General features: G+C 32.3%; 5 protein-coding genes across 5 annotated transcripts; 2 read left to right on the top strand and 3 right to left on the bottom strand.

Moving 5' to 3' along the window:
* Window positions 1–45: 45 nt before the first annotated feature.
* LOC106718176 lies at window positions 46–2,221 on the bottom strand. Its single transcript, XM_014512189.2, has 3 exons — window positions 2,153–2,221; window positions 1,838–2,030; window positions 46–1,496 (listed from the first exon to the last, which is right to left on the bottom strand). The coding sequence occupies exons 2-3, from the start codon at window positions 2,010–2,012 to the stop codon at window positions 46–48; spliced, it is 1,626 nt and encodes a 541-aa protein (XP_014367675.2). The 5' UTR covers window positions 2,013–2,030; window positions 2,153–2,221.
* A 1,650-nt stretch (window positions 2,222–3,871) lies between these two features.
* Window positions 3,872–6,198, top strand: LOC106717972. The gene is made up of 3 exons (XM_014511963.2): window positions 3,872–3,932; window positions 4,426–4,600; window positions 4,733–6,198. Exons 2-3 carry the CDS (start codon window positions 4,432–4,434, stop codon window positions 6,196–6,198), a joined length of 1,635 nt encoding a protein of 544 aa, XP_014367449.2. The 5' UTR covers window positions 3,872–3,932; window positions 4,426–4,431.
* Window positions 6,199–6,729: 531 nt separating this feature from the next.
* Window positions 6,730–9,748, top strand: LOC106718168. Its single transcript, XM_045679852.1, has 6 exons — window positions 6,730–6,912; window positions 7,003–7,164; window positions 8,399–8,577; window positions 8,845–8,947; window positions 9,219–9,406; window positions 9,581–9,748. The coding sequence occupies exons 1-6, from the start codon at window positions 6,781–6,783 to the stop codon at window positions 9,663–9,665; spliced, it is 849 nt and encodes a 282-aa protein (XP_045535808.1). The 5' UTR covers window positions 6,730–6,780; the 3' UTR covers window positions 9,666–9,748.
* Window positions 9,749–12,428: 2,680 nt separating this feature from the next.
* On the bottom strand, window positions 12,429–17,717 carry LOC106718063. The gene is made up of 9 exons (XM_045679673.1): window positions 17,400–17,717; window positions 16,940–17,118; window positions 16,509–16,700; window positions 16,285–16,421; window positions 15,774–16,025; window positions 14,824–14,955; window positions 14,402–14,503; window positions 13,688–13,860; window positions 12,429–13,381 (listed from the first exon to the last, which is right to left on the bottom strand). The coding sequence occupies exons 1-9, from the start codon at window positions 17,570–17,572 to the stop codon at window positions 12,544–12,546; spliced, it is 2,178 nt and encodes a 725-aa protein (XP_045535629.1). The 5' UTR covers window positions 17,573–17,717; the 3' UTR covers window positions 12,429–12,543.
* A 920-nt stretch (window positions 17,718–18,637) lies between these two features.
* On the bottom strand, window positions 18,638–21,817 carry LOC106718115 (4-galactosyl-N-acetylglucosaminide 3-alpha-L-fucosyltransferase FUT6). The gene is made up of 5 exons (XM_014512120.2): window positions 21,322–21,817; window positions 20,482–20,639; window positions 19,902–20,156; window positions 19,413–19,655; window positions 18,638–19,124 (listed from the first exon to the last, which is right to left on the bottom strand). Exons 1-5 carry the CDS (start codon window positions 21,547–21,549, stop codon window positions 18,674–18,676), a joined length of 1,335 nt encoding a protein of 444 aa, XP_014367606.2. The 5' UTR covers window positions 21,550–21,817; the 3' UTR covers window positions 18,638–18,673.
* Between the last annotated feature and the right edge of the window lie 2,904 nt (window positions 21,818–24,721).

The raw sequence follows: 24,721 nt of genomic DNA, 5'->3' as shown, positions 1-24,721 counted from the left end.
TAACATTAACAACAATATCTTCAAGAATATATTAAAATAACTCTATTATAAAATTACATCGATACCCTTACACGAGGAAAAAAGAACTCCTTTACAAAATATAGTTAGTTGTGCAATAATATATTCAGAAACTGTTTCTCCTTCGCTATGATCAGCTGCGTTTTTAAGTAAAGTCGCAACAAACGCGTGGCAAGGGGTGTTTGAAGCTATAACATTTCCCTTTAAATCAATTGTCAAGTGAGTATTTGTGTCATGTTCACAGTTCTCTGTGTGATAATTAGAAATTAAATCCTGTTGTTTGTTTCCATTTTCAATAGCTACATGAATATCGTTTTCATCGGATGGCTGATAAACAGATTCAAGTTCATTTTTTGAACCATTGCTCTTATCGTTTTGTTTCTCTCTTCTCGTTCTTATATCGTCAGATATGAAGATATCTCTTTTAGGAAATAAAAATTCTAAAAACAATGGGAGAAGACTTGGTCGTGTATCATTGTTTAAGTTAATTTTAGATTCCATTTGTAATTGATGTTGATGATGCCCACCAATTTCTTTTTTGAAGCGATCACTGGCTTTGTTTTGTTGGATTGGTTTCATTTTTTTGTTAGGAATTTCGTGTACGGTTTGTAATAAGAGCAGAGGATCGGATATATTTTCATTTCTTACAAAAGATTTGTCGGAGACTAAGTTGACTCTATTTTCTTCTTCTAATAAATTATATTGAGTAGTATTGTAAGATTTCTCTTCTGCTTCCAAAGCTTCTATTATATCGCGAATATTATTTACTTTCTTTTTAGTATGTAATCCTTGATGATTATTTACCTTTATTTTACTTTCTGATTTTTTGTTATCATACAATTTGTACTTATTTAGTATATTTTGTATCTGATCCAAGTAAATTGTATTAGGTGTTTGTGGTGTAAGTATAATTGGATCGAAAGCAACTCCACCTTTCTCCCAAATAGACAGTGCCCTTACTAAAAATTCCGTAAAATCTTGTGACAGATTTTTATTAAGTTTTGGCATAATTGGATTGCTCGTGTACTTACTTAGTGAAACATAAGTTAAAAAAAGATTATTTTGAACTACTTTACGGTTAATATCAAAGGATTCATCTTGCCATAACGATTCAAGGGCTAAGTCATTTCTACTTTGATCATTCATACCATCGCTTTCTTTATATGTATAATTTATAACGGCTAAAAGGTGAAATTTCAATGTTTGATATTTTTTAGACATTATTTCAACATACGGTAATATTGTATTTAAATTAATTTCTTCATATTTGTTAGCAAAAATGTGCATATATACATTTAGTTTGGTATCGTCTTTAACAGTATTCTCGAAAGCTTTATAGGGTAGTCTCGGTTCTCCTATTTTAGTGTACGTGAGTGAAAGCATGGAGAAGGCAACGACGCTGTTGTAAACAATTAAAACTATGATACCGAACATGGCGATGCCCATCCACCAGTACTTTAGTGTCGACCACATATGCTCTGAAATAAAAATAAAGTTTTGCTTGAATGGAAATATCAAATGTTAGGTAAATCCTTATTACTACTACACTTATTACCCCAAAACTCATAATTTCCAAAATGCTTTGAAAAAAAAAAAACATTTTAACATAGCTTAATAACATTACCTAAACCAATTAGACCATATAGTGATATGTGAAAAAGTAGAGTACTATTTTTTCACACAATTTTCACAAATTAGTTGAAAAAATTTAATAATTATATGGCCACCATACATGGAATTTGACGTTCCCATGTTTATATAATTTCGCCATTGAGTCTAAGTGAGATATAAGGTACTTTTCAACAATGATGATATTTACCTGGCCATCTGGTCATAACCGTAACGGCCCCTTTCATCTGAGACTTGGCGCGGCCGCTATATACGAGAGGGCGCATGCGTATATTAGCCCTAGGACTGTAGCTTTGACAGTTGAAGTCGTCGTCAGAAAAGTCATCGCACAACAACGGATGCTGCTCCTGGTACATTTCACTCATGACTGGCCATTTGTGTTACTAAAATCACCATAATAATCGACGTTTACAAAATACAAAATAAATACGGAATATACAACAGATTTTTTTTACAGCAAGCGCTTTAGACTAAACTATATCGTGAGTTTTCTAAACATACTTACACTTCAAAACAGAAATAGAAGGACTTAGTTTTAATGACACTTTGAAATTAAAAAATACGTCAAGTAGTTCGTCACAAGCAAATGACATATTATTTTTTATTAACATTTTTGGGCCAAATAGTTTTCTTAGGCGTTCTCGACTAAGTATATAGGTTTTCACTTTTATTATTATTATATCCTATTTAAAACAAATAATACATGCTCTCGACTTTTGTCCCTCTTTATCTATCTATAGGCTTAATCTTCTATATATATAAAAGAAAGTCGTGTTAGTTACACTATTTATAACTCAAGAACGGCTGAATCGATTTGACTGAAAATTGGTGGACAGGTAGCTTAGAACCAGGAAACGGACATAGGATAATTTTTACCCCATTTTCTATTTATTTTTTATTCCGCGCGGACGGAGTCGCGGGTAAAAGTTAGTAGTTGATATTCTAAATATGATCCGAATCTACTGCCATTTTTACACGAGAAAAGGGGAAATCGAGTAGTAGGACTTACTAAGTGATCATTGATAGTCTGGTTTGAGGGACAGGAGAAAAATAAACCATACATAAAATTCAAAACCCAACATCACAACATTGGTTAATTATTTTATTGTATTGGATAATTAATTTAGTATCATAGAGGTGATAAAAATACAAAGCAACAAACTACAAACATTACTTACCGTATCCAAAATCCTAAAATATTAGAGACTTTACCTAATTTATATTCTCGTCCATAATGTTTATTGATATCTCAATAAAGAATATTTGGGCGTTATATTCTCTCCACGAATAATAATTATCAATTAACTAAATGTGAGCCTGAAATTTAATAAATTTTAATTTATTTCACCTATTTATTTCTATTTTTTTATTAGTATTATTTTGCAAAATAACATTAAAAAAACATACCGGTCTTATCCGTTATGACAAACAGTTTAAAACTTGTTAATGTGGAAAATGATTATTAATAGTTTATTGCAAATGTACTTCGCTGTATAAAGGTCACCGTAATATCAAAATATGTGTCTGTTGCACTAAGAGCAATAAGATGTATTAAGTTTTTGTTTAATTCGCAACGTTCGTACGTTTACACTTTCCACCATAATTTTGTTGATATAACAATTTTTATGCACACGTATTGAATACAGGTAATGACGCTCTTACATATTGTTATAATTTCTATGAATCAGCGATACTTCAAGGTGAAATTATTAATAAGCAAACGTTATATTTATGCTTGATTGCACGTTTAGCCTGGTTTTGTTCCCTACACTTTTATCTTGTATGATGCCAGAAAACAATATTTCATTTCCATGTTCGATTACACTTTATAAATGGTTTTTCAAAAACAACAATTTTTAGAAGATTTACCTGAGCGTCCTTTGTATTTATTATTCATCTGCTAAATCTTATATATAAAAGAAAGTTGTGTTAGTTACATCATTTATAACTCAAGAACGGCTGAATCGATTTGACTGAAAATTGGTGGGCAGGTAGCTTAGAACCAGGAAACGGACATAGGATAATTTTACCCCGTTTTCTATTTTTTATTCCGCGCGGACGGAGTCACGGGTAAAAGCTAGTTTAAATATAAATAAAAATTCAAAAGCATTAAAATGAAAATTATAGGCAACCTCTTTTCAAATATACAGGCAAAAACAGAATTCGTAAAAAAAAAATTTAAATTCAAAATTTGAAATAAATCTACATGATGTGATTAGTAAATTTCAATTAAACGTCAAATTGTTAAAATTGCATTATCGTTTACAAATCATAAATATCACAAGGTAAAGTATCATAAATTTAATAGTAATTGTAATTGAATAAAAAGTAAACATCAGGAGTAAACATCAAAAAAGTAAATTCATTTGACGTTCTTATAAAGAAGGAAAACGTTGTTATGCAACCTGCGCATATCTGCGAAGAAATTAAAAGATACGTGTGATGTCAACCAACCCGCAATACAATGGGCCAGCGTGGTTAACTATGGCCTAGACACCCCTAACTTAGGGTAGGCTCCGAGCCCCTCAGTGAGAGCGTCTATATGACCTGATGATGAAAAAGTAAACCAGCCGATCAAGTTTTGAATATTCATTTATTATGAATGTGTGAAGAGATTGATTCAAAGTCCCAGTTTTCTGTCCTATTTTAAGGCAGCTAGGCTTGTAAATTATTCTGAAATAAATATGGAGATTTACATTCACTTCGCACCAAATTTTGTATCAAACAATACCTACTTTATTCCTGTAAAAAAATCTTGAATTAATTTTAATTTGATAGCATTCCATGGGTGAGCATATTGGGACAAAGGATGGAGAACAGTACCCACTGCTGAAGGTAGACAGTGGAGGGAGCGATGGGAGCATTCGAGTTCCACCAGCGCCCCCCTGTATTATCACTTCCGGCTGTCACACTACTCGTACTCCAAAGCAATCGTGGATGGATCGTTGGCCCGGTTAGACTATATTAAAATTACTTAGTGCTAGTTGATGTTATTGGCAGCGTTACTTGCGCATATAACTGATTCACTTTAAAAAGTTAATGTAAACTATATTTCACTGTCACAGTCTATTACTTTCTTTTGCAGAATTCGTTTCGGCTTGCTGGATAACATTTATTTTAATTGCAATATCATTTCTTGCTTTTTACACCCTGGGCATAAATGCATACCGGAGACAGCCATTGATCATCAATAAATGTAATGCTTCGAAACTGGCCAGCACCGTTACCTACCATCATATAGTACCACGTGGGAGTTACGTCTCCTTTCTCGTGTATTCAGACTATATTTCAAGCATTGCACAGCAATATCCTTCGCTTCAAATTAATGTATTTTTTCTAATGGATGATTCCTCTCAAACGCCAATCCAAGGTTCGAGGCATACGAGATTGTATAATAAGCTAATTCAATCTACTAATAACATATTGGATATTTTCGACCAGAATAATAAAAAAGAGATTAGGATAATCCAGAAAAAGTACCCGAATGTAAATGTTACGACAATGCTTCTAAGCAAATATATGGCTTCAACTCCTCATAGGTATAAATGGAGAACAATCCCAATATACTTCTTAAACTTCTACGTGAGAGTATTTACAGTGTGGCAGTATGGCGGCATATCTATGGACCTCACAACTTACAACGATATATATATCATGCGCCGACATCTAGACAGAAGAATATCTGCAATATTAAGACAGCACAATGACGGAATTGAAAGTGAAAAGTACGTAAATGCATTGAAAAGAATTAATGAGGAAGAACAAAACGAATTTTTTGCTATGTTTAACTTGCTGATCCATCATGTTTTAAACGAAACGTGTTCATTTTTCAATCGGTCTTTATGGTATAATAGTGAAGCAGTTCCCGGTTTATCTGTCAACAAACATACCATTCGTTCTCAGAGAAATAAGCGTGACAGTCGGGTAACATATGAAGGTGAATCGGATTTGAACAACTTAGCATTAGGCGTAACAACGACAGTGAAATCGAGTACCACCGATTTCAAAGAAAACGGAACATACGCTAGCGCAAGCAGTAGTATGAATGACACGGCAACTTCCACTAATGCTACTACGAATGAAGTAAGAAATAAAACATTCACTTCTGAGAACTCCACTACTTTTGATAACATCACTAAGCACTCCGTTGCAGAACTAGATAAAGTAGTCAATTTTACCAATACTCACGATGGACTGTTGCCATATATAGCATTTTATGATATATCAATACTAACAGATAGTATTCCTAACATGCCATTCCCGTCAGAATTTATTAACCCTCCGAAGCCAATCAATCAATTTGAAACATATGAAATTGTTACAGAAAATTTAAACATATATGATCATCAATTAACTTTGCCAGTTCTAGTTATTAGCACAGATGGAACTTTTGTGGCAGCACCAACAAGACGCCATCCAATGTTAGCCTACCTACTTTCGTTCGCATGTGAAAGGGTTAGCCCTATTTTGGCCATAAATAGAGCTATGATGTCCCAGTGTACAGGAATATTCAAAAACGATATGCATTGTGATAATATTTATGTTCTGTGAATATTTTAATGTGTGTTTTTATATTTTGTAATGTTCTTATCTAAGTTTATAGTAATTGTACAATAGTCTTTTTATCAAAATTAAAATTTAGTTACAATTGTATTTGGAAATAATATTAAATAAAGCGTTATAAAGAAACCTATTTTTGTTTCAAATTTGAAAATGAAATCAACTAGAGGGCGAAGTAGCGTGAAAAGAGATTGAAGAAAATATAAAACTAGGTCACTACGAAATACGCATTACTACGCTCATGCTGCATGATGACTTTATTCCTAGCTCTTAGCTAAATGAATGGTTTTGCCGTGGTTCTTTACTGAGATGGGATAGCTGACGTGATTTGCCCACATCCAAAATAAGCACTATAAAAGTGGGACCGTTGTGGTCGGCTCGGGTTTTGATTTTCATTGTCTCAGTCTCACAGATTATTTCGCTATGCTGGAAATATTACTATGTTGGAGTTGCATTATCTGTTATATTTAGGAGTATAACTGTCAAGTGTCACCTTTTATTTACAGAAAGATGATTGATCTACCTTGATTTACCTATAGAACAAAATGCTTACCTGAATTAGGACATGAGACAATGAAGTTACCTTTTAACGGCATATTAACCCCCATACTCAAGCCTAACTTGAAATGCTTCAATGAATTTTGTCAATATCCTACTTTTTGTATAAGTTTACCATATACTTACTTCTACGGAACAGTTGGTGTTGTGTAATATCTGTTGTGTTATTTTGAAATATATATCAAGCTTTTAATATTTTTAAACATGAATTCTTTACAAGGTCAATTTGTTTTTCAGTTTATCAATGCCTGCCATTTGCGAAGACATTTCGGGAAAAATGTTGAAAATGCACAAGATTCAAATGTTCAATCAAATACACTTATAGTTCATGATCTTAAAATTATCGCTGCATCAATGGGAATAGTGCAACATACTTGTCTTTTAGTTGGATGCTTTACGGTAAGACATCTAATTTCTTTGCTACATACTCTGAATGAAGGTAGAATGAAATCGGTTTTTTTGTTTTGTTTTAGGAGAACCCGGCCTTGTTTCTTCCGCATATGTTTGCTCATCTTTTGATGGTGGCAGCCAAAACTTTAAACGCATTGATTGTTATAACCAGAATGAACTTAAAGTCGGTCATTCAATTACGTACATTATCAACAGCTATCGCCTTTATGATGTTCAACTGGTGCCAAGAATTCTGTGTTTTTATACAATATCTATGTTTCTGCGACCTCTAAATTTATCTTTGTCTATCCACGCTTGTTTTTAAAAGAGGACATGATATAGTCAAGCTTCTAAATAGGGATTGAAAAAAGGTGTATTACCACAAGTCGAAACTAAGAACTCATATGTAATATGTACCCTTATTTCTATGAGCCTTCCCTGATCGTTACTTCTAGAAAAATAATGAATTTTTTACTATTCAGTAAATTTTGATATCAAGTAAGACTTTTCATATGCACTTTTATTATTTTTCATTAATAAATCTTGAAATTGATTTTTTTTTTCATCTTTAGCATTATTCCATCGGCCTAAATAAACGTTTAGAATCTTCAATACAAATCAAAATTACAAAAGGCGAAAATAATTGCAATTTGCTTTTACGGAAATACTATTTATATTCGCAGTTGTTTTCGTATAACACAACGCCACTTTAAAGTTCATCATCGGTAATTTCCAAAAGTTAACAAATAGTATGAAAGTTGTAGCAATTTTCATACAGACTTTTTAGTTCCAAAAAGTTCATGATGCATTGCCACAGCACACGTATTTAAAAAAGGAAAAATAAGTATTACTTTGACAGAGAAATACATTTGTCAAAAGACGAAGCGGAAGCGAGCGTCTAAACGATAATGATCCAATTCAGTTAAACATTATTTCTGAACAATATTTATAATGGAAGACAAAATTTGAAAGTCATGGTAACTAGCTGATCATTCTCCGTTACACTATGGAGAATGTAAGCTGTACTCTGTTAGATAAACTGAAATTGAAACATAGTGAAAAGGACAACAATAAGGTAGGTATTTCGTAAAACCCACCCATGCAAACTTCATCAGTAAATTTTTTAAGAGTTTTCTTCTTGACCGCCAATTCTTCGTCAAACCCTTTATCTTCTGGTATGGTTATGACATTGAATGTATTGATGTTTGTCCCATACAAAGTGTAATAATTCAATTTTAAACAGTTAAATAAAGAAAACGAAGAGGAATCTGCAGTGGGGGTTCGTACAAAACTGCGTGCGCTTATGGTGGCACTGTTCGGAATATCAATGTCCTTATGCGCAATTGCGTCGCAGCCGGTTGAACTTGAATTGGACGATGACGAAGTGGCACAAAGATTGAACAATGTAACGTTTGCAAGGCGGTAAGTCTACATTCATTATCAAAATCGCAAACGACGTACTCAGCATAATACTAACGCCTGATCACACGTCACTCTTATTTTACGTAGCGATGATAAAATAAATTGTCAACAAAGTCAGATTCACGTATAGTCTCAGTTATTTGAGAAAGAAAACTGCAATGAATTTTCTTTTCAAGGAATTAATTCATGAGTTAAATGGTTAAACCTCCGTTGAATTCATTTACTAAATACGAAAAAGGTTGTCGATTCGATATTACTTCTTTTCAGGATCGCAAAGCCTACGATTCGTTTAGTAATTGGCTATGGGACTTTGAGTGCTACTGTCACTGCTGTGACCTCTTTGTTATTACTAATTGCAGTCATGTCCAAGGTAAAACTTATCACTAAATAATAAAAATATTCGACCTACATAAGTATTTAGAGAAATGTGGTGATTCCTTATAAGAAAGTATGGTTATTAGCAATTAAGTAGGTCGTTCCTTTGAGACCTGGACCCTAAACCTCTTGGGTGATTTTAAAGAATGAAGGGTCAACAGACTTGTTTCTTTTTTTTGATCATTTTAATCAAGTCTTCAAGATTATTTTGTTTTTGCCAACTGACTGGTGGATAGATTTTTTAAATTTTTTATTACTTGTTTTAGAAATCTTGGTGGCAACGTGGCGCTCGATGGTTGGCCGCGCCAGCCCTTCTTGTGGCTGCGCTAGAGGCGGCCTCAGACGCAAGCGATGCGCTACTTGTCACCATACTGCGAAGCTCACAAGCCCCGATCAGACTTTTCCTACAATCTCTAGCGGCTTGCGCTCTCATTACCACTGAAATATTAATCTGGTTGGTAAAAGGTCCATTACTTTAATCTTAACTCTTAAGGAAAGCTCTATGAATTTGTATTAAGATTTCAAACCAATCCTTTTAAATTCCTTTTATTTTGTGCCATCCCCTTTTATTATAAATTGGCTGTATAGTTAAAACATGTTGTATTTGCATAATTTTTTTTATCTACAGGTACTTTATAGCAAAATTTTTTGAATACAACCCATCGGCCCAGGATCCCGCGGAAGAAAAGAAATTAAAAGGCAAAGATAACTGACGTAAACAGAAACAGACGTAAAGCAAATTGTAACATATTGACTGTTAAGAATATCAGTTTTCATCTCGTTTAATACATATATATTCCCATTATGACGATTTTTTTTATTTTTAATTTATTAATCTACAGGCAGCTCTAGGCCCGTATCTCAACATTTCTACTCTACGTGACCAGAACTTTTGAACCGCTTCAGTGCTGTTTTACACACGTCTACAACGGAGTCAGTGTCGTAGCTAGGTAACCAAGGGCCCTGGGGCAAATTAAAAAATGGGTCCCCACTGCTTTGTAAACTGATTAGGTTTTATCAAAAAAAATATGAAATATACAAATACTTTGAAAATTCTACTTACTCTTTTTTGTGTACATCAGGGCAGGTAATAAAAATATTAAACAATAACATAAATTACAATAAATTTTTGGTGTAGGTTTGGCTTATTAGCCTGTTTGGCTTATTTTATTAAACGAAATAGAGAAGATTCAAGGGTTTATTATATAAAGACGGAGGTATCTCCAACTGCAATAATTGTCGAATCGTCTTCAGTAGGCTTCTCAACCAACACTGCAGTTACCACATTAGTCACTATCATTAGAAATATTTTTACCAGATGTACTTGCAAAGGGTGACTAAAAAACTTGTCAATTTTGGGCAATTTTTGTTTCCTATTTTCGCTTTCTTGGCATTGTTTGCGTTTAAATGCACCACTATTTCTTAATTATATCTATAATTTTAGTTTTCTAATTTATTTAAACAATACAATATTAGATTGTGTTCGAGTAGGTAGGTAGGTAGGTAGATCTCACTCACTGTTCACCGACGACGTTAAAAATAAAATAAAAGGAAAGAGAAACACAATAATACGCTACAAGTGTCCTTGGGGAATCCCCGGAAAAAAAATTAACACCGTTAGTGTTACCACATTTAACGGTGGAGGGGAGACACATGAACGATGTCCTGCTCACCTGAATTAATGTTCCTACTGCAAGTGTCTAGCATTTTTTCACGATATGTCACGTTATACAATGAGCTGTAACCGAAATGTACAGATTTGACACGATTTATTGACTTAACGGACATTAACATGAGTGGTAAAATCAAATAAAATTGAACAAAAAAGTTTATTGACATTAGCTTACTTACTCCTGATACAGCATTAATTTTTTTACCGTTCTCGAAAAAAAAAAAACATAAGTCGAATTCACAATAAAACTCACATCGATGAATAGAATAATAAGCGCACATTCGTAAAATTGACAACACTGCCAACCTACAGAAAGAATTTAGGGAAATTCCCTAAGCATAACTTTTGAATTTCTCTGAACATGATTAAAGTGGGGTTGCATGCAACCTGTCATATTTATTTTGAAAATGGGAGCAATTTCCAAAAGTTCACTTCGATCGAGATTTCTGGTAAAGATTCGAGGGCTCCCTGAGCTGGAGGGCCTCGGGGCACTGCCCTGCCTAGTCCCTAGGTAGTTACGTCACTGAATGGAGTTTTCGGGTTTAGTAAAAAAACAATTTTTTGTAATAAATATGATTTAATAAATTGAATATAAAGCCTATAATCTAGATAATGCATTGCATTTAAACCCCTATTATTTAGGAGACATTTTGAAGGCACTAACGTTACAATATTACAAAATCACAGTGCACTTAAATTAATATCCTAATAGCCCATTTCCACTGACGAAAAATCATTACAAAACATAACGTAATTGAGATAAAAAATATTTTTATGGACGTTTAAGCAGTGGATGATCACCTTTAAAAAATAATCTAGTGAAAAGCAGGTATTTATTTAGTGCAATTAAACCACGGTTGTACTCCTGAATAATATCTTTCCCACTTTTCATAAACTAATTACTAAACTATTAAATATTATATAAAATACTAGCACAAGTACAAAATGAGATAGTGTATAAATATAAAAAAATGATATATATATATATATATAATATATATATATATATACTATATAAATATATATACTAGCTGTCGCCCGCGACTCAATCGGCGCGCTTTAAAAAAATCCTAATAGGGGTATGAAAAATAGATAGTAGTCGATTCTCAGTCCTACTGAATACGCATATAAAATTTGGTATAAATCGGTCAAGTCGTTTCGGAGGAGTTCAAGTTCGAACCCCGTGACACGAGAATTTTATATATTAGATATAATAATAACTTTATATTATAAAATTTTGATATGTTTCAAATTGCAGATTTCGTCCCATACTATATTTATATAATTTTTATTACATTCTAGATAAAATTTTATTTATTTGGTCAATACATAGGAACATGAAATAATTTTGGTAATTTCAATAAATTTAATTTTTACTGTTCTTGGGAATTATTTATATAAGTAACATATATTATGTTTATATAAGATATAAAAGACATATTCATGCATAAGCTAATATTTATCCAATACATTATGTCATTTTTATGCCTTTCTATAAATATCTGGAAGCGTTTTATCAAAGGGTGTGCATTAAATCGTTAATCCGTTAATCGTTCATTAAAGAAGTTAACATTTTGCTTTACGGATTAACTTTTAAGTTAACTTCAAAAAGTGTTAACTTCCGTTAAACTCAACTTCCGTTAATTTAGTCCGTTAATTGTTACATTAGAAACTTGGAAACGTGTTGTCATTTTGTTTAAATAATGCGTCACGCCACAAGCAGTATAATTTTGGTATGGTTAACTTTTAACGTTTAACTTTAACTTGCGTAAAATTTTCGAGAATTCAATGCTTTAACGATTAACGAAGTTAATTATTTAATTAACGAATTAACGATTAACGAAATTTGCCTACCTCTGGTTTTATCAATATATAAGCAACAATCAATTTTACACTGCTGTGATATTATTTTAAAATAATTACCCAAAACGAACCCCAGTACATATATTACATATGATTTGCTTCTTTGAAGGATATTGTAAATCTCTATCAGATATTTGACGATTGACCCAATCCATTAATCGATCTTTTAAATGTAGAATTGTATTACTTCGAATTACTCCATCTTGGAAAAATTCTTTTAAAATTATAATTATACCATTATCATTATCCCTGCTTGGATCACCCAATGGTCTTTCGTGTTTTAAATAATTAAAAACGAATTTTACAATTTGCACTATCAAATCTTCTTCAGGACTCAAAAGTTTTAAGCGAGCGATGTCTTCAGGCAATAGTTTTGAAAGTATATTGAGACAGATCGTCATAAGGTTAGCATAGACTTCCTGACTTAGATCCTCGAGTAGCCTTGAAATGTCCTCAGCCCCCGTAGCACTGACTCTTACCAAGTAAGTACCTATTCTTAAAACCTCACCCGGATGAATTCCAACAAGAAAACCATTCTCTTCTGTAGAATTAGGATTTTGTGCTACAGAGAAAGTAGGTGTAAGTTTTGTTGAAACATTTCTAGTCGTAACATTAGCGGGACCTAGATTACTAAAGAGTTCGGACCTCACTTCCTTACCCAAACTCGAGAGTTCCGCGGGATTGAACTTGTGCTGAGCGTTTAAATTCACTTGACCGTCCGATGTCATTGATATTCTCAATTTGTGTTGATTAACATCTTTGTTTATTCGCAGAACGTCGGCAAAGAATTGATCTTTGTCGGCGATGGTTTTAATACCTTTGATAACTTCAGCGTTACCTTGGATAGTGCCTTGTACTCTTCTTGATTCGGCACTGATTTTGTCGAATATTTTTCTAAAAATAAAAAAAGTGATTTGACATTGACGCTATTCAAATAATAAATCAACTTATCTCATAAACCTTGTTACATAAACCGGTTCACCTGATAGCACAAAACCCATCCTACCCTGATGGGTAGATAACAATCTAAAGTGTTGCCCTACAAAAGATACAAAAAAAAGGATATTTTCTTCTCCTATCATCCCTCTCTAATCAGATTCTATTAAAAAAAGTATGTAATGATTTCAGGCACCTCACTCATCAATCGAATCGCAAAATCGTTCTACTTTTCCCATGTGTTTTATGAGATCATGAACTCACCTGTGTCTGTTGCTTCTGAGCGTCGTTCTGTATTCATTGATGGTGTTAGTCTGAGCATCCTCTATGATGTTCTGCGCGGTGCGGTTTGACATAACGCCATGACAGAAAAACAAGATGGCGGCTGAGAATTGGAACAGCTCCAGTTTATTGGGCGTCTCGCCATGTTTGCGGTACTGTGGACAAATTATTACGATAATATCTTGCCAATACGATAAAAGGATTGGTTTTATAAAAGAATCTTGTTATTAATTACTAGCTTTTACCCGCGACTCCGAGTCCGCGTGGAATAAAACAAATTGAAAACGGGGTAAAAATTATCCTATGTCCGTTTCCTGGCTCTAAGCTACCTGCCCACCAATTTTCAGTCAAATCGATTCAGCCGTTCTTGAGTTATAAATAGTGTAACTAACACGACTTTCTTTTATATATATATAGATTAATACTACCTCCAATTATAAAATAATTTCATAGATTTCTTTATCTAATTTATGTAATCGGTCAAATAAACTTGAGACTTTCTGTGTTAAATATAGATGCCACAAAATTTGACGCCTTTTTCTAAACACACAAAATCCATTTCCAAACAATATGAGCAATATTTTTAATGTAATTTAAAATAGTGTAATTTTCTAATAAAATAATTTGGTCACAAAAAACTCTCCTCCAAAGCTGAATGAATAGTTTTAGTCCCGGTTTTATAATAATTTGACTTACTTTGAGAATCATACCAAGGAGACTGTTAGCGACACCAACGCCGCCCGTGAATATGTTGGCGTGACGAAGTAAGTCCACTGATAAAGTCAGCGCCTGACCAGTCTGCAAAGTTGAATTATTAAATCTTAAATCACTGTTTTGTATATACGCTTTTACAGGTATGCGACTATGGATATGTGGGGGCTTTGCCGCGCCCCCAAGTAAGTAAGCCATAGAGAATTATAGTAGTAAATTATTCAGTAGCCACTAAGTAAAAATTTAAGCAATTGACTAGAAAATAGAATGAAAGAAGCTAAAAATAAACAAGTCACATGACTGATGAGTGGTAAAAGTTAGTAAGCATCTAAATTTCAATTTATTCGCCTTTTAAGTTCTTAATAATAATCAATTGCTACAAAAATTAAGTAATACTGTATACTGACCTTTGTCAGATTACTGCCGGCGGCTGCGGAACGCGAGAGCAGACCGGCCGCGGCACTCGCAGCTAAACCTACGCTTGAAGCAGCGATGTTGATCCAACTACCTCGCGCCTCTGCATCCGTCGGACTAATGGTCTATAATGATTATTAATATAATTATTATTAATAAGACAATGATAATGCAATAAAACTTTTAGACTGAAATGCATATCTTATTGGATGCGAAATGTCTATCAGCGCCATATTATGACTAGACTAGACATAGCTAAAAAATCAAAAAAATAATCTATATATATATAAAAGAAAGTCGTGTTAGTTACACTATTTATAACTAAAGAACTGAATCGATTTGACTGAAAATTGGTGGGCAGGTAGCTTAGAACCAGGAAACGGACATAGGATAATTTTTACCCCGTTTTCTATTTATTTTTTATTCCGCGCGGACGGAGTCGCGGGTAAAAACTAGTGATTTATAAAAGTAAATTTAATTTATTATGTTTTTCGAAAAAATCATTATTTTTTCGATTTTATAGCTATGATGTCATATTATGGCGGCACTGATAAGACATTTTGCATCCAATGAGATATGCATTTCAGTCTAAAAGTTTTGTTGCATTATCATTGTCTTTGTACTGTTTGTATCAAAAAACATAACCAAATAAAACTGCCTCTAATCTTCAACAATTATTATTAATGTGTTAAAGGACCTGTCTTATCAATACATTAACAAGAATTTTTTTGGATGGTTACGTATATCTTTAATTGACAAACAATCAGTTGTAAGATAACACATTACCGTTACTTATCTCTAATTTATATTTTTAGCATTTATGGTCGCGTCAATAGAAAGCTTTCATGATAGTAATGTCCACTTTATTCATGTCTATTCTATTCATACAACTACCATTAAAGGTAAATAATGAAATAAAAAAAAATTAAACATCCATAAATACCTGTTCATGTGACCGTCTATCATGTAGATGTAAAGAGGAACGGAAGAGGCCATACACTCCAGTGGCGACCGTAGCAACAGTAGCACCAACTATAACAGCCGGTCCGATAGGTGTGAATACCGCAGCTCCTAGCACTCCTACAGCTCCCAAAGAGGCTACTGTGCTAGCTGTGTCCACGGAACTTAATACTTTAGCTTTAATACCAAGCGCAGGTGATGGTGCAACTGTTAATTTCACTGCAATTTCTTCACCCTGAAATATAAAAATTACACAAAATGTTACTGCCCTTGAAATTGAAGTCAATAAAGCTGGCAAAGTGTATTGGCCACATAATATTAGTGAGTCTAGGTCAAGCCAATAGCCGAACAAAGAACTGCAAAGTAGAAGTGTTTTATATCCTAAACAAAGGTTTAATTTTACTTTTAACCTTTATATAAAAAGTTTTATATGGTTCTTTTATTTAATTTTAATTGTTTAAATATCAAAGAACAAATGTAACATTAAGACATACCTCAATAATAACACCCCCATATTCACCATTTTCCGGCACAATTATGACACATTTTGGTAGCGTATTATTTTTTAAATATGAATCCCAATCTTTATATACTCTTGCATTATCATCAATGAATACTCTGCATGGTTTTGCTAAAAATATGTTTGAACATTGTATACAATATAATAGTGCTAATCTAGTAAATAAAGTATGCTTAAATTATACATTTATTAACATACCATTAACTGTAGTTGGTATACATTTTCTAACTCTGAAGACAGCTGTACACCATACATCAATGTCATTTCTTTGATGCAGGTCTAGCCAATAATTAGCCGGTTCAAGTTGATAAAATTTCACTGGTTTAGGCTTTGCGCACACAATTAAAAGAATTGACATAAAAATATCTTCATCATTCTGAGAATATTTGCCTGCAACAAAAGAATTATTTTATAAATAACGTAAGAAATTATACTATAAATAATAAGTCTGTTTTAAAATAAGGAAGATAAAACATAAATCCTTGTAAGTTTCATTAAATAGTTTTAAAGTACAGGGAGAAATTGAATGGCAAAATTAGACTATAGATAATATATTTTGAACATTTATATTTAGTGACTAGATGTAATTTTGGTCAAGGACGTTATGTTAGGACTTATCTAATACCTACTTTGTTCACATATTTTATCATGTATTTTGATAACTTGTTCTTTCTGTCTTGATGTATAACCTTCCAGTTGCACTTCTCTGTAATCTCTATTATTCAATAAATCTCCTTCAAAACTTGGTCCGCCAAAAAGTGCAAATGCTATATTTTGCAGAAGGTGATTTCTATTACTTTTCTCATATCTGTAATAAGAGTAATAATAATAAACATTATGTAATAATTTGCGTTTTTGTGGTTGAACAGTTTTTGATATGGTAAAATTTTACTGACATAGTGGTTCACATAAATATAAAACTAATATCCTCAGTTTTATATTATGTTGACAGTTTCTATGATGATTTTTATTCTATGTTTATTTATATTTGTAATAACATGTCTACATAATCTTAATAATTACGTTGGGATAATACATTAAATTGAAGTATAAAAATTTAATTACCACGTATTTAAAATAAATACTTACTTAACCCAATCACAATCAGGTAAGTTTTCAAAATATTCTTGTTGTATTTGTACAGGAGATAATTTTACTTCTACATTTTCCGCCTGCGCATTTTCAGTTAATACACCATTTTCTGATTCCATTTCCCGATTCAAATCAAGTCGTAAATTGTGAAAATTAATATTATTTTCCATTTTATCCTATTTAGGAGGCACATACAATTAATAAGGAATTAATTGATTTTTCACAGCCAACAAAACTATAATGGAATATTAAAGAAAATAATACTTTTCCGAAAATGTTAGTACATGAATCAGTGTTCATTAGTATTAAATAGAATGATGATGAAAAATGGAAAAATTGTTATGACAAATTGTTTCAACAAACAATAGACAATGACGTTGAGCTTGAGGTGTTGCCAGTATCGAAATTAAAAATGATAAAAAAATCTAAAAATTGTTCTCTTTTCTATTTTAAAAGTAATTTGTAGAAACTTAAAAATTAAGACGTTGTTAATCAAGAAGTAAGTAACAAATTATAACGGTATTCATTTTGGTATGTGTTATAAATAAATTAAGGTCGAAAACTGATTTTTCTCTCATTTAACATAAATGTAGGCAAAATATTAACTTATGGTATCACTTGTGCGCTATATATCTCCTCTATGGTAGGGGAACACTGGTTGTTTACGAACTCAATGGGAAGAAAAATTTAAAGCTATATAGGTGGCGCCAAAGACAGTTTTCGTTCTGTCATCTCTCAATTGTTATACTTCACTAGCTGTCGCCCGCGACTCCGTCCGCGCACAGTTAAAAAATGGGGGGGGGGGTATGAAAAATGTTGGCTGATTCTCGGACCTACTGAATATGCTCACAAAATTTCATGAGAATCGGTCAAGCCGTTTCGGAGGAGTTTAACCACAAACACACATGATTATTACACCATTATGATTATTACAAATATTTGTGCACACAGGACAGCTTTTACTCCATTAGACACTGAAGATTCACCGTTTAAACGAAATCCGTGGGTTTCTACTGCCAAACAATGTTCTATGATTTTATATGCCTTTTGTTTAAGTAAAACTTCCTCTTCCTCCTTATTCTAGTCCTTATTTTAATTTTTGACAGGGATGTGATAATGGCAGGGAAAATAATATAAAATAGTTTAACGTGTGTCGTTACTATTTGAAAATAATATTCTCACAGAAAAAGACACATTTTTTATTGTTTCAGCAATAACAGCATCATTACAACAAACAAGAAACCATTTGAAATGGGAATAAATAATAAATTCTATCTACATGCCGATGATTTATCAAAAAATGGTCTTAGCATATCTTCGTCATAAATTTTGACGTCTTGATCATTATAATTTAACGCTTCACAGATTCTGCAATAATGTTGAGATTTAGAACCAAAATATCCGTGTTCGTTGAGAACTTGAAAGTGTCTGCGCCATTCGTGATACAGAAGTAGTCTTGGCATGTCTTTGCTGATATTGATAATTTCCATCGCAAGCTCCTCGACCGTGTCATAGTTATCAACATGTAGAAAAGAATCCGGAGGCAAAAGTTTTTCACATTCTTCTACCGTAGGACCCATTATCACTGGAATAGCACCTTTAGAATATGCGTGATAAAATGATTTCTCTGTCAAATATTCTTGGCATTTAGAATTTTCAAATACTAAGTAAAATAAATATTCAGATATGACTGGACAATCTGCTCGAAAATGTCCCGGACAGCTGTAAAAATACAATAAATTAGTATTAAGTTTGAATATTTAAATATTGAAGCTTATGAATGTATTTTCTGCAATCCATTTATTTTGATTATATTGATGTTGCACTGTTTTTTTTTAAATTTTTCAATAATAATGTAATTCAATATAAAAAGCAATGTATACATACATACGTACAGGGGTCTTAACATGTACAAAAGCACCGATTAGATATTGGAATCGAACAAGATTCAACCGATAGTAACTATTTACTCTGTTTTATTGTTTATATTTAGAACAAAGTTAATAGTACCTATTCTTATGGTTTTCTGAACAAGATCCATGCACGTCGAGGCTGAGATGTCTCTTTAATTCATTCACAAATTCTATCCTATATGAAACCCCACAATGTGATATTAAAATTGCCGCTAAAACATCTTGACGTTTCTTCCTCCAGTTAGGTATAAGATCAGTTATTGGTTTTTCGGCTGTTTCTATGATTGGTTCTGGTAATGGTACAGTTCTTCCGTATGGTACTGGCACATCGGATTCTGATCTGTAACAAATATGAACAAAAACATAAAAACAATGCGTAGGATTTATCTACAAACGGAATAACAATATCATCGTCGATTATCTTAGTCCCTTTTCTATTTTAAATGTTTCTAAAAGTAGATACTTGAACTTTTTTTTTAAATAAATAATTTTTTGTTAGAAACAAATAGGGTTTTAAATGTTTTTTTTTTTTAATTTTTAATTTCAACAAGTACATAGTCAGATACTATTGTTAAATTTTACTAACCTATATGTCATTGACCAGTTAAACATATACGCTAGATCTTCTAGGTTTATCCGTCGCTCTGATTGAAAGAAAGCGTTTACCGGTGATTCATCGCTAAGAAATATCCATCTTTGGTGTGGGTTTCGTTTCTTTGTGTTATTTGGAAATAATCCGTGTTGTACATGTACAACTACAGCATCTGCCGTATCAAAGCCTTGATCGTTCTTAGGAAATACACAATTCTTGACACTGCACCCTTCTAATGAGATATCTTTCCTGTAATCATCATTTAAACAAAATAAACGTTTTATAAAATAAAGAAGAAGTTTGCTTTTAGAATAGTGTGGTTGTGGTATGGTAAAGAAAGAGGGTAAGTTTTTCTAATTTCATACAAAATGGATTGCAGTTTTCTTTTCGTCCGTTCCATTGTTGCTTGTAGGCTAAACTGCTGGAGTGTTTTCAAAGGGTGACATTTAATTAGATGGAATTTCTCCTCCGCGTGATGAATGCAACGCATTGTAGTTAGTATGTTTTATACATAAAATGTTATCATTTGTAATTAACACAACCGTATTTACAGAAGATAATTGTCAAAACTTACTGTGATGCTCCAAAGCTATACATGTGACGATGTTGTAACCAGTTCCAGTATTTCCAAATCACAACTGTGAATGTTTTATTTTCGTTATCCTTTCTTATGTATTTATTAATGTTAGCATTCTTGAATAAAATCGTTCCTAAATTCGATGTTCTCCATTCCTAGAAAAAAATTGAAGTTCCTTTAACATATTAGGTTAAATAAATTTAATGTATTTTTATAAAATAGCAAACTCTTTTTTAATGTGACTAAAATGGTAGACGTCAGTTTTATTAGATTTTTGTAATCTTTTTATACGACACGCCGAACTTATAATTGCAAGAAGGAAAAATAGAAGGGAAAATAAAAAGGGAGTTTCAGGAGGTAAAAAGGCTGTCATAAGAAAGGGAGGACTGGAAATTGGTCCATCGACGAGGACGCTATAGTTCTTTTTCCAACAATTTTTATACTAAAGTTTGCTCAGACAAGATAAGTTTCTTAATTGTGTATTATTTTATAAACTCACTGATATACATAGATTATTACGAATACATTTCATTATAATATTATATATGACATTTTATCAATTTTCAGTTATTGTCATCGGGAAAATGGGCGCGCTTTTCCCGCAAAATTGACAGATGTGGCATACTATTTTCAATTTTGACTGACTTCAAAACATGTTTACAGTGTCCTGAGTACTTTAAATTTAGTATATAATAACGTCATAACCAAATTAAGGCTTACTTTAACCTACCCCTTTTTTAATAAAATTGCGCCAACGGATGAAAGTGAAAGACAGACTTAAAGTTAATATGCTGAAGTGCATAAACCGATTAATATGTGGTACTTATGAATGCTTACCTGTCTTTTATTATAATACGAATTAACAATCTCCTTATGAAACTTAATTTCATCGAAGGGGCTTATATTTTCCAAATTTGAATTTTCTTTAGTTTGGCTTAAATTAATTGCGTCTTTGTATAAAGTGCTTTCGTAGATGATTACGAAAATACTAAAAAATATCATAAATACAATGAACTTGTTTAAAACTAAACGCTTGAGGTACAACACACAAGTTCTGTAATTCATTTCTATTCCTTAAATTCATGTTTTTCACGTACACATTTTTAGAAAGGAGCACTTCAATCTGAACACGGTATGCGTTTCTGTATCACAGTTTTATCACTGATAAACACAACGCGATATAACGACACGGTAAAGCTATGTAGTGTCAATAACAATTACAAATATCCATTTAGGTGCCGGCCTTTGAAGATAACGATAATTAACAGTCACAGAACCCGCTAATGAGCGAGTACAGTGAACGAAAGCGATGACAGACTGAACACGGAATTAACTATTGAATATTCTGTTCGAAAAATCAACACTGTTTTAATGTTGTCCAATGAAACAATAGCGACAAAAGTTGTCACAGGTGCGCATTACTTATACAGGACGTTTGAAAATGACGTAACCTATTAAATACCAAAAACCATTGATGAATTGAACAATCCAGCGTTGTTAATCTGGTTGCCTAGTCATTATTTTACAAATGAGTCAAATTTGTTACCAATGATTAAAGGTATCTATCCATAAAAAAATGTATTGTGGAGGCCGCTTTAAAACCATGAGTGGAAACAATATCGTGATGGCTCTTGAAATCATATTTCGTATTTATCAGAAAACTGTTTCATTTTATTTAGGACACTCTGTATATTGTTCCGTGATCACAATCATCAAACGTGATATGTCAACATGGTGTGAGTAATTGTGACCGGACAATATGCATATCTACTGAAAGCTGTGGAAACTGTATAAATAAATAACACATAATAGAAGTTATCTCATTGATAACTCATTAAGAGGATACTATGGTTGTTTGTTTGAATTACTTCTAAATTTGTTTCAAAATCTTCTGATAAAACTCACTTAATAATATCGCATGGTCTTTTCCTGACCGGACTTTAAGACTGTCGGAATTTGACTATCTTAATTCTTCATTAAATATGTGTTATACGTTAACTTGACATACATTTTTAAATAGAAGTATTGTTTATATAGACAGAGATTAAGTACAGACACCGCACATTATTATGTTTGAATGACAAAAATGCCGGAATAATTTTTTTAACACCAACCGTTGGACCATGACATAAATTTCATTGTTTTTTTTCCTAATCTGTTATACACTAACTAAGGTCTCAATATTATTGAAAAAACATGTTGATGTTAATGTCTCAATTTTTTAAAGGAAAATGCTTAAAAAACATTAAGATTACGTTGTTAGTGTCACGATAGTTGCAGTGCAAGCCAATCTTATTTAATATTTAATGGATGGATGGATGTTTGTTAGAAGGCGTTTCCAGAACAACTTAACGGATCTCGATGAAATTTGACATGGATTAAGACCATAGTCTGGAAGAACACAAAGACTACAAACGAAGCTTTTTTCAATTCTGGGCGAACGGAGTCTAGACATTAAATTAATAAATATTTATGATTCAGTTTATTTTTTTCTATTGAACCTCTCTACTCCAACTTATAATAAACATAATCGACACGAACTGCGCTATCAAGTCGTAAAAACTATAAGAAAAATAAGATATATAGATGCAGCAATAGGATTTTATTACATGTTGAGTTTCACTACCGAAAAAATAGTACAAAAAATAGTGGTATTTGTTGTATGGGATGCCGCAGTAAGCCTCTTGCACAATGCGGGCTGAAGCTGATGCAGCAGTCTTAATTCATGAATTTTAATGGAGATTCACGCAGATTTAGTTTTCAAGTTAATTAAGATTCATATTATGTCGGCAGTAAATCTTGTAAGGCTAATGTGTATGGATTCAGATAAGATAACAAAGCTCAAATCTGAATTGCAAATGCACTTGTATGCATTGCTCTAGGCATCTCTATACAGAATGCATGGTTGTTTGAAATTTGCACATAGTAAAAACAATACATTTATTATATTGACATTGTGTTACAATAACAAGACTTTAGAAAGAAAGAAAGAAAGAAATAAGGAAAGAAAGAAAGAAAGAAAGAAAGAAAGAAAGAAAGAAAGAAGGAAAGAAAGAAAGAAAGAAAGAAAGAAAGAAAGAAAGAAGGAAAGAAAGAAAGAAAGAAAGAAAGAAAGAAAGAAAGAAAGAAAGAAAGAAAGAAAGAAATAAATTCATTTATTCAAAAGGAAAGGTGTTCCATCGACATGTGCTGCAGCGGGTACCGCAGCACCGATTTTTAATGAACCCTAAAATATGAGAACAGTAAATAACATAAAAGAAAAACTATAAATAAATATTTAGAATAAATACTCAGCCAACCGTGAGACGTAAACTTAAGACCTAGCATATAGACCTAAAAGAGTTTAACGTATACATTGTTGAACATGACATATATCTATTGAAGATTATATTTGCACGATCTGTAGAAAGGATAGAATATATAACTATTTATATATAACTTATAGAGCAATAAAATATAGAATACAATAATAATAATAGATTCTTATTACAATATGTATATTTTTTTTCGAGTTGTTGACGATGGCATCAGATGTTTGCGCGTTATTACAGCCCATTTCATCTGCGTAACATTTAATAAAAATGTATCATTATTTCGTCGTAATATTGCTACTTTTTTCACTAAAATGTTCCATAGTAATATAACTGTTCATGACATACAAGAGACCCATTTTAAATTATGTTAAGATGTAATTTCGTAATAAATTTAAACCTAAAATACGTCTAAGTACGTCTAATATAAAACAGGTAAATGAAAACCGTGAATGATAAGGGCAAAGCATTAATACTTTTGAATTTTGCTAAGTGCATGACGTAACCGTTATCCTAATTTCCGTTCTAATCTCATTTGCATTTCCTTATCTATAATTATTCGACAAAGTCTGTATCACACCTGCAAAACCTTTTAAGGACTGTCTTATAATCGACTTATTACTAGGTATTTGGTCGTTACAAAAATGTTAGAAGTCCACAAATATTGACACAATGGGAGTAATTATTATTTATGTTAACGGTGAGATAATATACTCATCAAGAAAGCCTACCATTTTGTATACAGTTTTTTAAGTGTCTTATGCTTGTAATATTCACCAGGGTTGCTTAATTTAGTAGCTGTTACAGTATTTTGGTTTAAATTTTAATAAATGGGGTGCATAAATCATAATGTTCTCGCGGGAACTACTATAATATACGGAATATACCGTTTGAGAACGTCGGTGGAGGTTTAATTACTTTGGTTT

The sequence above is a fragment of the Papilio machaon genome, chromosome 10, assembly GCF_912999745.1.
Source record: "Papilio machaon chromosome 10, ilPapMach1.1, whole genome shotgun sequence".
Taxonomy (NCBI): Eukaryota; Metazoa; Arthropoda; class Insecta; order Lepidoptera; family Papilionidae; genus Papilio; species Papilio machaon.
This window is presented reverse-complemented; position numbering and strand designations above follow the sequence as displayed.